Source organism: Carassius carassius, chromosome 35 (genome assembly GCF_963082965.1).
Source record: "Carassius carassius chromosome 35, fCarCar2.1, whole genome shotgun sequence".
Taxonomy (NCBI): Eukaryota; Metazoa; Chordata; class Actinopteri; order Cypriniformes; family Cyprinidae; genus Carassius; species Carassius carassius.
Window position 1 is genome coordinate 2,581,665 of NC_081789.1, and position 19,021 is coordinate 2,600,685.

The 19,021-nt window shown below is 35.7% G+C and overlaps 1 protein-coding gene across 1 annotated transcript in view; it reads right to left on the minus strand.

Moving 5' to 3' along the window:
• Positions 1–19,021, minus strand: part of LOC132115874 (LYR motif-containing protein 4B) — a 52,858-nt gene that overhangs the window by 21,071 nt on the left and 12,766 nt on the right. Inside the window, exon 2 of the mRNA XM_059524268.1 lies at positions 15,657–15,777. Coding sequence (XP_059380251.1) covers positions 15,657–15,777 — 121 coding nt within the window. The remainder of the gene's footprint in view (positions 1–15,656; positions 15,778–19,021) is intronic.

Genomic DNA, 19,021 nt, shown 5'->3' on the forward strand with positions numbered 1-19,021 from the left:
TGGACAAAATATGCAAATTTTGGTTATTTCACTTTTAGTTAGCAATTGTGAGCACTCATTTATTAATTTATATACAATGTGCAATGTTCTCGAATGACGCTGTGAAAGGAAAAAAAAACCTGTACTTTGAATAATTTTAACTAAACCAAAAACAAAGTATTTTTTATTTTATTTTATTTTTTTTTTTTACAAATTTTTAACCAATCCTAACCCTGGTATACTTAAAAATAAATAAATAATAATAAAATAGAAAAATGTATATATAAATAAATAGTAATAATAAAAACAAATGAATAATGAAAAGAAATATTTCTGAGAATTTGAAAAATATTTTGGCCACTAAAGCTCCGAAATCTCTATCTCTATCTCTCTCTCTCTCTCTCTCTCTCTATCGCTCTATCGCTCTCTCTCTATCGCTCTCTCTCTATCGCTCTCTCTCTCACTCTCCCTCTCTCACACACACACACACAAAATAAACTGTAAATTAAATAATCAAAATAAATTATGAATACATAAGAATAAGAATAATTAATACATTATAATACAAAGACAAATCAAGCTCTATACTCAGTAAAGATTATTTATTTTTGTAATTCCATGGAAAGGAGTGACCAGTATTATCAATAAAATTCATCCTTTTTGTTTAGCCAATCCATCTAATTAATCAGTAAGGACATTTATTGTCCACTATTTCCAGTAGTGATATACATGTGTGCAGTTTTACTGTTGAAAGGCTCCTGGAAGCACATACAGGGATCTGCAATGAAGCCAATGCAGAGTCTTCCAGAAGATTCACAGAGCAGCAATTATGCAGCAGCAATGAAGTATGTAATGTCAGACAGACGGAGATGTAGACTGAGATGATCATCTCGCACGAGACGAGTGAAAGATGATGACAGAGAATGAGAACATGAAAACAAATGAGAGACACAGGACAGAGGATACACGCATACCTATTAGTTTTCAGGACACAACAAACCGATACCACAAAATAACATCTTTATATATAAACACGTATTCATCTTCAACCAGTCCCTGACACCAAAGTAATAGAGAATAGTGATGTAGCAGATTATTGGATAGTTTGACTTATCATGGATGGATGGATGGTGGATGGATGGATGGATGGATGGACGGATGGTAGATGGATGGATGGATGGATGGATGCATTGACGGATGGATGGACGGATGGATGGATGGATGATTGATTGGTTGGTTGGTGGATGGATGGACGGATGGTAGATGGATGGATGGATGTATGGATGATTGATTGGTTGGTTGGTTGGTTGGTTGATGGATGGATGGACGGACGGATGGATGGATGGATGGACGGATGGTAGATGGATGGATGATTGATTGGTTGGTTGGTTGGTTGGTTGGTGGATGGATGGACGGATGGATTGACGGATGGATGGATGGATGGATGGACGGATGGTAGATGGATGGATGATTGATTGGTTGGTTGGTGGATGGATGGACGGATGGATTGACGGATGGATGGATGGACGGACGGACGGATGGATGATTGATTGGATGGTTGGTGGATGGATGGATGGACGGATGGTAGATGGATGGATGGATGGATGGATGGATGGATGATTGATTGATTGATTGATTGATTGGTTGGTTGGTGGATGGATGGATGGACTGACGGATGGATTGACGGATGGATGGATGGATGGATGGACGGAGGGATGGATGATTGATTGGTTGGTTGGTGGATGGATGGATGGACAGATGGTAGATGGATGGATGGATGTGAGGTAAAAGAGAGAGTCCGTTGTTGTTTGTCTGGTAATCTCTATAAATCATTGCAAAATGCCCCTCTATTACAGCTTATACACAAAACCATTGAGCAACACAAGACACTGATGACACCGTGCTTACACTAACAACACTAACAACAAGACAATCCTATCGCTCAGCATTACAGTCCATCTCAAAACATCTCTGTGCTGACAACAGACAACACTCAAAGCTCTGAACCATTAGTAGGATTTAATTCATCATCCTCTGTCTGGGACGCGTTTGATCTTAATGACAGAGTGTGCGAACGGCGCTCTTCAGATTTCTAATATGCACATGATGTATCCATAAATCTGTGCTGCTAACAGGGAAACAAAGCAGAAAAATGCATGGATCAGCGCACGTCAACAGGGGGTTTGGGGCAGGATTAAAGACAGAGGGAAGAGAGATATATGAAGGTCAGGGGAACACCTGTGAGTGATCAAACCCTCAGAATCACACACCCAATCACAGACTCGCACTAGGAAACAAACGCAAGTATAAAGGGTAAAAACAGCATTCTGCTTGCCCACAATCCCCCTCACAGAGCAAACAACAAACACAAATCAACTCGTCATTCCTAAACTCTGGAGGACTGACTAAACTTTCCGTTGTGAAAAAACCCAAATGGAAATGGACTGCAAATAAGTTTTATATGAACAGACTTATACTTTGCTTAAAGCAAACAAATGGCCTAGTTTTTAGGACACTGAATCATGGTAATAGAAATGAGAAAACAGAAGTTTTGGATATCTAACCTGGTAATGTCATGATAGGGGCTGCATGATTTGAGGCAAAAAAATAAAAATAAAAAAATAAAAATAATATATATATATATATATATATATATATATATATATATATATATATATATATATATATATATATATATATATATATATATATATATATATATATATATATATATATATATATATATATAAATAGAATTTATCTTACAATTCGGACTTTTTATTCTTACAATTGTGTTAACATTTCCTAAATATTATGATTATTATATATATTTTTCTTTTTTCAGAATTGCGAGAAAAATAAATTGAGTTGCCTTTTAATTAATAATTTTTTATTTCTTTTATTTTGTAGTGGAAACGGGCTTTTATACAAAATGCTGTGCTTGTTTGTAGAGCTGCACAATTTGGCACTAAAACGTATAAATATCTGCATGACTATAATAATAATAATAATAATAATAATAATAATAATTCACTGTTACATACATTATAATGCTAAAAAATTCATTCAATATTTAAGTCTTTATTAATTTTCAAACGTTAAACCTTCAAGTTTCCCTGTCTGTCATTGGTCAGATCAAAGAGTAAGCCCCGCCCCAGACTCATGCTATTGGTCGAGCTGCTGCTGCAGTGGACTTCAAACATGGATCTTTTTTTTTTTCGGCTCCAGAAAAGAAAGTCATTCATGTGTGGATTGACCTGAGGGTGAGTAAATGATGACCGAACGCAAATTCTTTACATCCCTTTAAGTTGGGAAAGGAGAAAGTATTTTAGCATCAAAAATGCCCCACATCCCATTTAAACAAAAGAATAATGGAAAAACTGCGAGTGGCCTTTGGGACTTTGAGAACTATCAAGTCATTAATCTGAACTGGCCATCTTACCCAACCTTCATCAGGATGGTTTTTATGAGGAAGATGTTCATCAGTATTCATGTGGAGAGGGTGGGAGGGACGTTCACTCATATTTATGGTGTATGAAGACATTAAGGAGGTTTTAAATATAGTCCTGGGTCTCTGATCAGACCACCATATTACAATATATGAGTTTCACTCAAACAGCAAATTAAACACATTCATGCATATTCCTAACTATTTTACGTTTTCATGAATTGTTGGCAAATTTGTATGAATTTATGTGTTTTCATAAGATCTAGTATGTATGTCAATACAAACTCCACTTTTTTGTATTTAACAAACACTTTTCTGAGTGAGATTGCTGTCAGGGTCAGAGTGGATTCTCAAAGATGCTACTCCTGTTTCCACACGTTCATTACAGAGTCACACATCCGTCAAGTGCACCACACTCTCCTGGGAAAACTGACGGAGTTATTAGTGCAGTAAAAACGTATCATGAAGTTATTACACCACAGCTTCCCTTAACACTACTGGAATAACTACTGCTATTCATCAACCTGTGCTTCAGATGTGCAATGACAGCTTCAAATCCAGACCTTGAATCACTGGGACAAGTGAAGACTTTCTTGTTTTTTTTTACAACTTACTATTATTATGCACTGCAAAAACACAACAACAACAAAACAATTTCTTACTCAGTATTTTTGTGTTACTTGCCTCAAATATCTAAATCAAGATACAATTACTTGAAATGCAAAATTACACATGATATATCTTTAATTTCTTTAAAAAATCTTAAATTTAAACCTAAAGCAAGAAAAAAAATTATATATATATATATCCTAATTCAAAAACAAAACAATATATTATTTTCTTACCATATTGAAAGCCATTTTCTTGTTTTTAAGCATAAACTCAAAGTTTATAAACTTCTAAATGTAATATTTTAAGTCGATTTGCTTCTAAATTAAGTGTAAAAATTTTTTTTTGAGAATGTTTTGATTTTTTAAGAGAAAATTAGACAAAATACTAAGATAGTTTTTTGCAGTGCATGTAATTAAACAGAATATCTAAAATACCTAAACAAAACACATTTCACTTTTTTTTTATTATTATTATTTTCTCATTACAAAATTACTTTGTAATTTTTATAAGACTTTTTAAATATTATGATACTAATAATGTAAAAGATTTTATACTATTTATATATGATAATTCTTTTTCTGAGAATATATTTTTATTTATTTATTTTCTTTATTCTATTGGCTAAATATTTTTCCCCCTTTTTTCTAAGCATACATTCTTGTTAAGATTTATGAGAGAAAGAAAGAAAGAAAGAAAGAAAGAAAAACACACTGATTCAGAAAATTCTATTTTACAATGCACTGCAACAAAAAAGAAGACAATCTAATCAATAATGAATTTCGCCCCCATCTGATTATGCATTGCTTTATTTTTATAACGCTGATCTTATAAAATTGATTTACAGTGTAGATCTTTTTACTGTTTCTGTCCCCCGTTTATGATTAAAATCAACAAACAATAGAAATGCGATACAATCTCCTCTGAATAGCTGACTGTTTCTTTGGGGAGGGATATGAATAGACAGACATAATCAATATGCTGGTGACGGTGTGAAAAGTGCTGAGCGGGAGAGCCCAGGGGGGCGGCACGACAAGTCAGAGGTACAGAAGAATTAGAATAGAGTAACACTGCAATGAATATGAAACAGAGGGTGGCTGTGTAGTCCCTCCTAAAGCGCAAAGTCAGGATCAGTCCCATCTGTCTGTGTGCCACCCGCAAGCCCAAAGGACTCAAGGCTTGCTTGGTGTGCCCCAAAAAGTGTGAGTTCCTCTGCAGTAGAGTTATTATGCAAGCTACTTGTAATGTTAAGTAGTTAATCAAGCTATCAACTGATTTTCAGTGTAGCGAGGAGAAGGCGCTATTGTTTTTATTTCTCCTTTTTCTGCCCTAAGCCTCTATTTTTAGATCAAATTACAGCCAAGTTGTGCTATCTGGCTTCTGTAAATGTAATTTCTAGCAGATTTAGTTCTAGCTCTAATCAGACACAATGCTGAAGGTCTTAGGAGTTCACTTGAAAATCACTGGCAGGTTTGTTAGATCATGACTGAAGCTATACGCTCTGCAAGACGGCAGATTTACGGAAAAAAAAGGAACAAAGACTCCGGAATCCATGCAAAAGCACTTGGAAATTCAATAAAAACATGTTAAAGAATTCTTCTACTTTCACACTCCTCAATGAGAGAGTGAGCAAGATGAAGAAATGAGGAAGAGTTTTGAACAACATGAGGGTCAGCAAATGATGACAGATTAGCAATTTTTAAATGGACATAAAAGTTTCCTTACATAAAGAATGACCCATATATTGGGATCATAATAACATGAGACAGATGTACATACTATAGTATCTCTGGAGATTCAGCACCAAGGACAGTTCACAGTCACGTTGGGCAAAACACCTCTGCCTAATCCAGACAGGAAAAATAAAACCCTATATTTCTGCTCAGGCCAAAAACAATGAGGAAAATAAACACACATAAGAGCAAAAGAGGCTTAGAAAGACAAACACTGCATTCGTTCCCCTGCCACAGTCTTTTCATTTCTCCTTCTGGGCACTAAAGCAGAGGTTAGATAAACACAGGGATGTGTAGAAAGAAATGCATTGTATTAAGAGGCGAGCAGTTCCCTCAAGGGGAATGCATTCATTTCTTCTGCTTGCTCAGCTCTCCGCACAACATTGTGTTTCTGCTTTTATTGGCGTTTTACAGGCAATACTGCCACAGGTGTGTGACTGCATTATAACGAAACACTAGAGGAAGTGCTCAGGAAACACAATCTGAGCGCCCTTTGAAAGCAAAGAGCGATATCAGATAGACAATCGATAAGAGGGAGTTTAGTCACTGCTGACACAGGTTGCCAGATTGACAACACCAAAAGGAACAAGCGCACTTAATGATGAATTAAGCGAAATATGCTGTGTTTTCCACCAACTGGCAACCCGGGGTTAGGGCTGGGTATTGTTCAAAATCTTTCGATCCGGTGCCAATTTCGATACCTCAGTTTCGATACCGGTTCCTAACGATACTTTTTTCGATACCATATGTTTTAAAATCCATTTCAACATCAACACAAATACATTAAACACAAAACTTTTATTTTTCACCTTAATTAAAACAAATTCTGGTAACACTTCACATTCAGGATAACATTATTAATACAACTGGTTGTGCTTTTTGGATAGGGGTGCACCAGCAGACACTCAGGATTGGTATCAATCCTTACTTAGCCAAAATTAACAAAAAAAGAGAAACCTTTTTGCCACAACTTGAACATATTTATAAATAAATAAATAAACAAATGATATTGTGTACAGACTAATATTGAACCAACTAAAATGCAAAGGAATGTAAAAAAAAAACTTTTTAGTGCAAAATCAAACTGTATTTGTAGCAAACCTTAGCAATAAACCCCGTGACTGCTCTGTGGCACTTATCTTGTCTTTGCGTGGACATTTTCCCTGAAGGGGGAAATAACAGCGCTAAAGCTACAGCAACCAACTAGCAGGCTGCAGCACAAGCTAACATACATAAAGTGGTAGTCAACGTCATGGGGATGCATTCGGTTTAAGTAGTGAAATTCAGGGGTGGATTGGGACCAAAAAGTGGCCCTGGACTTTCTGGCTCACAGCAGCCCACCACATCATAACGCAAACGCCCCTGTTTTGATGTCATTTATTAATTTAATATTTAAGTATACAGTTTGAGTATTTTAACCAATAGGGCAACTGATCCTCCGTTGAAAAAAAAAAAAGAACTGCAGCTGTTCATTTAGCGACTCCTAGTGAGCGATACATGCCCATCAAGACACAAACATTCTGCTAGAACTCACACTTTGCATTCAGTTAGCAGATCTATACGAATCATGCATGAAATAGAAGTTTATAAACTCAAACGATAGCTTTATGTGCTTTACTGAACTGATGATTCTTTTGAGTCAATCTTTTAAAATAAGAATTTATTTTGTTTAACGAAACCAGTGTTTCACAAACTGGATAGATCTGAGGTGCAGGGCTCGCAAAATCGTTAGCCCCACGTCCCGGGTCTATTGTGTTTTCCAGTCCGATGGGCTATCGTGAATAGTGATGTAAAATTCCTAACTTGATTCGCGTTGTTCACTCGCTTGAAGGGGTGAAACGGATCGTAGCTGATCGTTTGCACATGTTTCTAAATCTTGCTGATTCAAGTGTTTTAAACAATTCGCGCGCGTTCGGAGCTTGCGCTCACTCATTCAAAGCACGCGCTGCGAGCAGCATTTCAGACAATGCGCGTACAGAGAATGAATTCATCTTTCACGTATCGTAACTTCTGAATGAACACATACACACACAATTATCTCAAAATAATTGTCTCTGCAAGTATTCTCGTAAACACATTCGGTTATGTTTTAAGTGAACGAATACAGCGGCCTGCTGCTCAGAGAAATTCGCTGTACCGGATAAATCTGTCTCTCTCTCTCTCTGTTATTTAGACAGCGTGAAAGGGGGCGTGTTTCAAGATACGCAATGGAGTAGAACAAACTAAACAGGGAGGGAGGGCAAAACACTCATCCAAACAAATGCTTCATTAAATTGGTGGTATTGCCGGCTTTGGTTGCAATACTCTTATCGCATATGTTGCACTTTGCTGACTCGGCATCCACTTTTATAAAGTGTAGCCACACTTTAGACCTCTTTGGCATTATAAAACGAAAACGTTTTGAGAAAAAACAACTACACTTGTGTTGTGTGACTGCGAGTATCTTCAGAAATCCTCCCCGTCACGTCACGTGGTGGTGGACAGCCAATCACGGAGAATTTAGGTCCTTACATGCACGTATGCTTCAAGCTCACACAGACACAGACGCTTGGCAAAAAAAAAGAAAAAAAAGATAACACCGTCCGCTTGGCTTTTGGAACCAAAATTTGGCACCGAAAGATAAATTATTTTTCGATACTCATAGTATCAAAGTTTTTCGTTCGATACCATAAAGGCATCGAAGTTCGGTACCCAGCCCTACTCAGGGTGCTGAAATACTATTGGGTAAACTGGCATGTTTCACAAACCAAGACAGAGACAGACATTCTGGACCCAAATGCACATTTTCAAAGGAGATTAAGTGATTGTAGCATTGTTTTTTCAGATAAACAGGTATATTAACTTAGCATGTTTCTTAAATATCTGCAAACATATGGTATTTTTATGGTCAAAAACTTACAGCACCTTTTATTCATGTAAAGGAGCGAGCAGGACAATCTTCAATATTTCTTCTTTTTTGTACCACAAGACAAAGCTTCAAATGTGTCACACTAATGCAGTAACAGAGAGCTAACTAAACACTAAATATGACTGTTCACAGATCTGTGATCTGCACTGAATACAACATTTGTTGCTGGATTGAGGAAGCTATTTTTGGGTAATGGCGTCAACCCAACATAACGGGTAAATATCTCTCCTTTATCTTGGGAGGAGACGTGATGTGGTGTGAAAAGCTGCCAAGAGAACTCGAGTTTCTTACTGTTGTGTTAAAATACAGGAGGAAAAGTGGCGATTTAGTGTTTTCTTAAACAGAAAGTGGGAAAAAGCAGCAAAATTGTGCAGAAAAAAGGCTGTAGAAATGACTAATTTTGATATTGAGACTATTATCAGTTATTATTGAAATATTAAATGTATTTATTAATTATATGGCATGCATTAGTAAAAAAATGCATTAAAAATAGCAATATTATTTATTATTCCAAAATTATATAATGAAATAATATATTCAGTATTATATATTATCTCAATTTAAAATAAATAATTTTACTTGAATATATTTTAAACTGTAATTTATTCCTGTGATCAAATTTGTATTTTCAGCATCATTACTCCAGTCTTCAGTGTCACACAATCTTTATTCATTATTATTACTACATCACTATCAATTGAGCTGGCTAATTTTTTGTGAAAACCTTAAAACAAAAAACTAAACAAATATATAAATAAATAAATACATACATAAAAAATGTCTGAACAGTAGTGTTTTTATATTGAGATTATTTCAGCTCTGTGTCACTCGCTCCTATTTAAATGTGCCAAGCTGATTTCGAGCTGATTCTCTGGCCACACATTTATTGCGGTCTGTTCAGCGAGTATAAAGATCCTGTGGACCATAAGTCTCATCAGCAGTCAGATTTCATCTCTATAGCAAGAGAAGAGCAGAGAGGTTTTGACACTGATTACTTTCAGCAGTAGTCAGTGGAGACTGATTGTTCAGCAGGGGATACTCTTGAAGAGAGCATTGAGAAAGTAAATCACATCAATACTGTATTTCAAACACAAGTGGATGGAAGTCATGGCCGTAGTCAGTCAATATCCTCACTGAGGCCTTGTGACTGTGACAGGCTTGCTTTGGCAACCATACAGAAACATACACAATAAAGGAGGAAGCACAATAAAATGACTGTTCACATCTGAGATACAAATGTGATCTGGATCAAAGACAAAGCTGCTTTGAAGGTGTGTGTTTGTATTGTAAATGTGAATGTGTGCATTTGGAGCGGGGTTCAGAGTCAGACCGGATTAATGCACAATCCCACAGGGAGGAAAACATGTTTGCAGCGAGTCATCAAAGAGAGAAAGATAAAATGACATTACATTGCAATTTTTCCAAAACATTTAACATGAATGCATCGCCTTATATGGGGTGAAAGCATGGGTTATTCCCACAGAAATGTCTATTTTTAGGATGTTATGTAAGAAATGAGCTCAAGGGAAAATTAACACAAAGAGGTATACAGGTATGTCAGGATTATAGGAATAGTTAAAAATGAAAATGTCCTCACCCTCAGGTCATCCAAGATGTTATGACTTTATTCCTATTGGAACAGATTTGGAGAAATGTGGCATTGCATCAGTGTCTCATCAATGGATGCTCTGCAGTGAATGGGTGCCGTCAGAATGAGAGCCCAAACAGTACGGATTAAGGACTTGTATTTTGGCTAGAAGCGACAGTTTGAATTTAAAACATCTTAATGTTTTTAATGTTAATGATTTGTTTCTTACAAACATTCATCTTTTGGCTTCACAAGACATTAACTGCTGGACTGGAGTGCTGTGGATTATTGTGATGTTTTTATCAGATGTTTGGAACCTCATTCTGACGGCACCCATTCACTGCAGAGCAACCATTGATGAGACACTGATGCAATGCTACATTTCTCCAAATCTGATGAAGAAACAAACTCATCTACATCTTGGATGGCCTGAGGCTGGATTATTTCTTTTACTACTTGGCCAAGAATAAAATCCCATTGTGAGTGATGACAAGAAATGAACAATATCTTTGTCCACTCATTCGTTTCACTTTTCCTTCACTCCCATCACGAGTCGGATCTGGACTGAAACTCATCTCTGAATCATCTATGTCTCCTCATTGTGTTCAGAATAAAGACCAACATAAATGATCTGTCATGTTAAACGCATTAATGAGCAGAGAGCAACAGCTTGATTGTGTTGACTCTTGCTCTCAAGAGAATTGATCGGTCATATTTCATGTCTCTCTTCAAGACAGATTTCCCAACGCAGGACAGCACTGATGAAATCACAGACAAATCTGTTGAGAATTAACACGTGTAACGAAACACTTGTCTTGCTTACTAATAAGAACAGAACTGTGATGTTTCAATTACTTTATTTTTATATATATTTTAAAAGAGGGAATATTATATGCTTTGGAGGACAATAAGGAAATGTTGATAGCCTGGTTTCTTCACAATTATTATATAACATATTATTTCCAGCTATTATTGCAAAGCTTGTTTGTAAAGACATTTTACCTAATAAAAATGTAATAAACATAAAATAAAGTATAATGATACACAAAAACACAAAACTGAACAGCCATGCAAAAGTTTGGGATTTTTTAAATGTTTTTGAAAGAAGTCTCTCACCTAAATACACTAATTTTGTGGGATATTATTACCTTATAAAACAACTGTTGTAAGTGTATTTTATTTCTGTGATGATATTTTCAGCATCATTCCTCCAGTCTTCAGTGTCACATGATCTTCAGAAATCATGAAAATATGATGATTTACTGCTCAAGAAACACTTTTGATTATTATCAATGCTGAAAACAGTCCTTTCCCCCTCATTGGAAAAGCATGGTGTAGACACAGAATTGCCTACATAAAATCCTTTCTGCCACTCGACAGAGCAACATACGTATAAAAACTGAGCTGTATTGGGTTGGACTGTCTGTACGATATCTGTGACTGGACAAACGACCCAACGAGATGCACAAAGGTGTCTTTTCCCGACATTTTAAATAATGGAGCAAGAGCCCGCTTACTACAAGCCTATACGAGAACGAGACGGCTTGTGAAAAGCAAACATTTGACGTTTTGTTTTGCTTAATTCTAATAAATTGATAAAGACTTGAGTAAAAGCCTGTCGTACTTTATTATCGATATATATTAAAAATATTTGTAACATTGATAAACCGGTAACATTAAGGTCCACTGAAGCGCCTTGAAAAGCGCAGCGTTATTCTGTGTGCTGCGGCTGCCTTATCACTTTCACAAATACATGCCGGGAAAAATATGTAACATGAACATTTGTATCTAAAATATGAAAGAAAAAAAAAAAACATGGTTATTGGTTACTAGTTAAACCATGGTAAAAACAAAGTTTTGCTACACTAACCATAGTTTAACCATAGTATTTGTAGTAAAACTGGTTATAGGCTGTAATTGGTAATAAAAACCCACACAAAACCTGGCTAGCCTACTATACATTTACTGTAATAATACCATGGCTAATTTTCATAAGGGATTGTGTATAATAATATGAAATAAATGTTTTAATAGATTAAGAAGACATCACAAAATATCAGGGAGTGAGATGTATTTGATTGTGATGTGAAGCAGTGTTACTGTAAGCTGTGAAGGGGACAGGACTAATGACAGATCAGTAAGTGCAGAGTAAGTAATACCCGCTCAGTCCGTCTGTTTATCAGTCATATACATCTTCAGATCGGCTTTTTTAACTCATTAGAGGCACAGAACGCCACACAGCAGCTTTTCAGCACTGCACCAAGCAAAAATCAAACAAAATCTTCACAGAAAGTAAAGATCAAGCACCGTATAAGGTCTCTGCAGGTTAAAATCGAATGGTCTGTTTTCCCCCACTTCATAAACTGTTATGACGTTTTGTGGGCATTCCCACCAATGCAGAACAAGTCAATTGTTGGTACAAAATGTAGTTATACATGTCCTGTTACACGAGTGAAGTAAAAACAGTGTTGTTACCAATGTCCTGTTACACATCTGTACTTCCACAAACCATCCTGAGGGTTGTTACATGTGTGTAGTTACAGAAGTATTACAGCTAGAAACGATGCACCAATGTGTGCTTACACTGTGGTTACATACTACACACACATCTAGTTAGTATGTAAGCACACAGGTATTAGGGACACAATATAAAGCGGGACCAAAAAAGCTAATGTTTTCATTATAGTCTAACTTTTGGACCCCACATGCTTTCTTGAGACACTGTGGCAGTATGGCAGCCAAAAACCTGAAGCGTTATTATGTCAACAAGTTTAATTAACTTTAAGTAACTTGCTCAACAAACTTCATGCAGAAAAGCTGGAAATCAGGCTTGCATTGCTAAAAGCATCTACATTCACAGTTGAATCTCGAAACAGAGTGAAAACTGCTTTTCTGAGCCTGACTCTCTAACTCTCATTGAAGATGGTGTTTTAAATCCCCAGGAAGTTAAACTTCATTGATTCCCATGCTGAGAGTGTCAGGGTGACAGAAGCTCTTAATGCAGACAGCATGATGGACTGATCTCTAAGGCTGTACTTTGATTCGGTTTCAAAGAACAGATCAACGCCTTTGGTACGAGACAAGAGACAAATTATCCCAGTGCCTCCTATTCTAACCTCGTTTGTGCTGCTCCTCGTAACATATATCTTTATGCTTCTCATTTCAAAAAAGATATAGATTTTTTTGAGGGATTAAGATATATAAAAATATTAATACAAATATAAAGAATCTTTAAAAATAGCCAAAATTCACCTGACTTGTATTCTATACCAGCCGATGGCAGCTGACTTGATAAAACTGATTTGTTTATTAATACTATTAAAATGTATTATTATTATTATTATTATCATCATCACTTAGTCAAAATAGAAAATGAAAAATTAATTACACTATAATACTACTGAACTGTAAAGGACTTAATTTTAATAACAATAGCAACAACAACAACAACAATAATAAAAAAGATTTATAATAAAAGAATAAAAAATACTAATATTTGTTTGTTATTTGAATAATAATAATAATAAAAATAATACATTGAAATAATTAAATAATTAAAATACTAATATTTCTGTTTATTTGAATAATAATTATAATAATAATAATAGCAACAATGATAATAATAATATGTAATAATAAAATAATGAAACTACTAATATTTATGTTTGTTATTTGAATAATAATAATAATAATAAAAATTAATAAGATAATTAAAATACTAGTATTTATGTTTGTTATTTAAATAATAATAATAATAATAATAATAATAATAATAGTAATAAAATAATAAAAATACTATTTTGTTACTTGAATAAAAATAATACAAATTAATTAAATAATTAAAAATACTGATATTTACATTGTTTTGAATAATAATAATAATAAAAAAATAATAGTAAAATGTTTAAATATAATATAATAAAAAACTAATAAAAAACTAATATTTAGATTTGTTATTTTCATTTCTTAAATGTAAAAACCATAGAGCTTTCATTTTGATTAAAATTTTGTCTTTCATTGGCAACAAAACTGTTCTTATTTACAAATTTGTTAGGATGTTTTGGCACATCACAGCACTTCCAGATATGGAGCCACATTTCCTGCCAACGAGTAACTAAAACCCTCATCATGTGGCTGTGGCTCGCATTAAAAGGCTCATAACACATCAGATTACATGTTTATATAATTGCAACACCTTTGCAATTTGATAATCAAGTTAACCATTTCAGGTTCACAGGCAATGTTAGAATTAATACAAAAATGACCAGCCAACTGGAGAGAAACACTGTTTTAAATAATCGCCAATGCAGATTTTCATTCATATCCGATGATTTCAGTCACAAACTTCAGGCCACCGAAACTAACTTTAAAGAAAAACACAATCTAAAGAAATGTCAAAATCATAAGAATCATGTTCTCCAGGGAGATGCCCTGAATTGGAGTGGAATTATGTGAACAAAGTGCGGTCCAGCGAAGCATCAGCGGTCATTAGAGGTGCGCAGGACATGCCAGCGGACAGGTGAGACATCTGGAGCTGCGACTTCCTCCAGCCCTCAGGAGGATACAGGGAATTATACAGGAACAGGAAGCCCACTGCTCCTTCATTAGGTTCACCAGCGGAGAGAAATGAGGGTAGCTGCTCTTTTAATGGCCTTTAAATGAAACAGCATGATAATCCATAGGCCTCTGATAGACTGAATTTCTAGGAACATGTCAAGTGTTTCACCAGATTTCTCTAGTTTCTCTAATCACATTGTGCAAAGAGGTTTCGCCTGTGAGCAACTTCTGGTCTGACCTAGATCAAATAATAAAGCTGGAGATTTCTTCATTGGAAATAAATGAATGACTGGTGTTTTAACTGGAGTCCAGCTATACGGCCATTCATTTATTTTTCAGAATAAAACTAAGTTAAGTAAATAGATTTTAAATAAATACGGTTAAGCAGCACAACTGTGTTCAACACTGATAATAATCAGAAATGATTCTTGAGCAGTAAATCATCATATTTTCATGATTTCTGAAGATCATGTGACACTGAAGACTGGAGGAATGATGCTGAAAATACAGCGTAGCATCACAGAAATAAATTACAGTTTACACTATATTCACACAGAATAGAGTTATATTTATTTGTTATTATAGTTTGCTTATTATAATCAAAATAAGACTCATAATATCACAACATTTCTGATTTTACTAATTTTTTTTTTATCCAACAAATGCATCTTGATGAGCAGAAAATACTTAAAATCGTACCCACTTTTCTTAACTTTTTTCCAAAAGAGAGAACCATGCACAACATATTGCTCTGGGTTGTCAACGCTCTCTTCTTATTTCTCAACATGCTCTACAGAGTCCACCGGTCACAGCATCTATATTTTGGACCAGTACCTGTCTTTGGATGAGGGCCAAACTGTCCCGTGCCCTTTTCACCAGCTCCTCCACATCTTTTGGATCTTCCACTGTCCGGTTCTCCCTGAAGGCATCTCGTACCCGCCGCAGAGCGTACGTCCTACAGAAACAAGAGATCAAAACAACTCACTTGATGCTTGAAATCTGCTGGCTCTTCCAAAAGTCACTGCCACAATTTTGGGAGTCAAACTGACAAAAAAAAAAAAAAAAAAACCTAAATGCATTGTCTATTTTTTGTGTGATTCAGCTATTGTTGAAAACAATGTAAAAAAGTGATTATGTGATTACCATTTCACTGCAAATTTATCACAACAATGTTTAAATTACTAGTTATTGTTAGTCTGATAAAGAAACATGCATGAATGAGAAAATAATGCATTGAATGAGCTTGGTGTTAAAAAGGGTTAAGCCGAATAAAACATGAAAAAACTCAATGTGGTGCTCACTCCTTGATTGTGGTAATAACAGACACTGAAAAATTAAAATCTGTAACATTTATGGTAAAATATCTGCCAGGCTGTGGTTGACAGTACTATATATGGTAAAAGAGTATGGGATCAACATTTTAAAATAAATTCACCGCAAAAAATTATTACATTAACTGATATAATAGCATGTCAACGTATTCAAGTACTAATATATGTTTTGTACCATCGAAATACACTTAAATGCATCAAAAACAGGTGCTGATGAGAAAGTAACATGATGAAACTCTCTTTTCCACAAGCCGAGGACGGAAATATTAATATAGAGGGTGCATATGCAGTGTGATTAACACAAATACTAAACACCATGCAAGACACATGATAGTGAAATAATATAATACACAATAATTTAACAACATTAAATCAAAAGATAAAACTCTAATGCACACAACTGATAAGAAACATTGAATTAATATTAATTTACAGTTTTCATTGTACATTATACAAGAACGTTCTTTTTCACTTCCTAAAAAAAATCACTACAGTATTGAAAAAAATTATATATATTTTAACAAAAATTCTAAATGCAATCACATTTATCCACCGTTTATAGTATGGAAACTTACTGTTAACCAATTAACATGTTTTTACTGTAGAATGTTTTACAGTCTTTTACCGTTAAAATCACAATCATTTTTACAGTCTATGTAACCCCTAAAACAAAAGATTTTCTGCCATGCATGACTACTGTACTTATGTCATTAATAGGCCTAATATGCAGATTTTGCGCAAAATTCTGGAAGTTACACTGGAGGTAACATTTTGCATTTTCGACATATTAGAGACCGAAATAAGAATGAAGTTTTAAAATATTATTTGCAAGTAGTTTAAAATGATTACTTCCCAACCAGAATTAAACCTAGCATTTCCTTTCTGCCTTATATATATGGTATACTTTATCAAAAATTGTTTGAAACTCTCTATTTTGGATTCCTAAAAAAAATGACTTGAATTTCGAAGAAATGTATCCTAGTAGTTTTAAACGTCTCTTGCCATTTGGACATAAATAGATTTTATTCCAATAGTCTGAAGATCACAAGACCCCTGCAAGGTTTATAAACCAAAAGCGAAGACCAACTCGGTCACATTTCTTCTGGACGACAGAGTTCATTAGCGCCAGTGCTGTGCCACATGCTAATAATGAAGCAGTCATTAGCAGTCACAACTAGTTACTAAGCTAGCTTTGCACGTCTGCACTTCTTGGGTGCGAAAAAGCGAGAAGGAAGCATATCTCCAGGCTTTTCATCTCGAAACACGAGCAGTGTGGGGCATACCCAGGCCCCAGTGCCACGCCAAGATCAAAGTCTCGTCTGGCACCCGAGGAACCACCTCCACAAGACGAGGCAACTCCGCTCTGACAGCCAAATCCAAGCTTCCCACCATTTCATGGGACGAGGGGAGAGGAGGAGGGAAAAAAGCCAGGGAGAAAGGCAGACAGGTGAAAAGAAAGAAAATCGGCAAATAACGAGAGAAACCTACGGAGAAAGAGACGGACCGAATGGGTGAGAGCACAGTCATGTGAGAGGTGAGCGATCTTAGATCATACACACAAAAAAAAAACACCAGATGACAGATGCAAAGTTGTGTCTTGAGAAGGAAAAGGGGCAGTTGCTAGATAAAGAGCGAGTCATCTTTAGAAATACCACAGTGACAGACACTTCAAAGGAGTCAAAATTGAGCAGCCGGCTTTGAAGCACTCGTCATGTGCTTTCTTTTACAGCTCGGGTGTATTAAGTTTGACAAATCTGAGGTTAAAACCATACACAACACTAGTTAAATACATATGTACAAATAACAGAACACTGAGGTCATACAATTTTTGGATATAACATTATATTATTCTCTATTCCATCTATTATTTACTCACCTCTGCATTGACCCTGCCCTTGATAAAACACAATGGACCAACACCAGCAGCTGACATGGCACCCAGACCATCACTGACTGTGGGTACTTGACACTGGACTTCAGGTATTTTGGCATTTCCTTCTCCCCAGTCTTCCTCCAGACTCTGGCACCTTGATTTCCAAATGACATGCACAATTTGTCCAAAAGTCCAGTGCTGCTTCTCTGTAGCCCAGGTCAGGCGCTTCTGCCGCTGTTTCTGGTTCAAAAGTGGCTTGACCTGGGGAATGCGGCACCTGTAGCCCATTTCCTGCACACGCCTGTGCACGGTGGCTCTGGATGTTTCTACTCCAGACTCAGTCAACTGCTTCCGCAGGTCCCCCAAGGTCAGGAATCGGTCCTTCTCCACAATCTTCCTCAGGGTCCGGTCACCTCTTCTCGTTGTGCAGCGTTTTTGCCACACTTTTTCCTTCCCACAGACTTCCAACTGAGGTGCCTTGATACAGCACTCTGGGAACAGCCTGTTCGTTCAGAAATTTCTTTCTGTGTCTTACCCTCTTGCTTGAGGGTGTCAATGATGGCCTTCTGGTCAACAGTCTTACCCATGATTGCGGTTTTGAGTAATGAACCAGGCTGGGAGTTTTTAAAAGCCTCAGGAATCTTTTGCAGGTGTTTAGAGTTAATTAGTTGATTAAGATGATTAGGTTAATAGCTCGTTTAGAGAACCTTTTCGTGATATGCTAATTTTTTGAGATAGGAATTTTGGGTTTTCATGAGCTGTATGACAAAATCATCAGTATTAAAACAATAAAAGACCTGAAATATTTCAGTTGGTGTGCAATGAATCTAAAATATATGAAAGTTTAATTTTTATCATTACATTCTGGAAAATAAAAAATAAAAAAACTTTATCTCAATATGCTAATTTTTTGAGAAGGACCTGTATATAGTGCCAGACATTTAATTTCTGTTACAGCAATTAGCATAATAAAACACTACCAGATTCCCATGCGT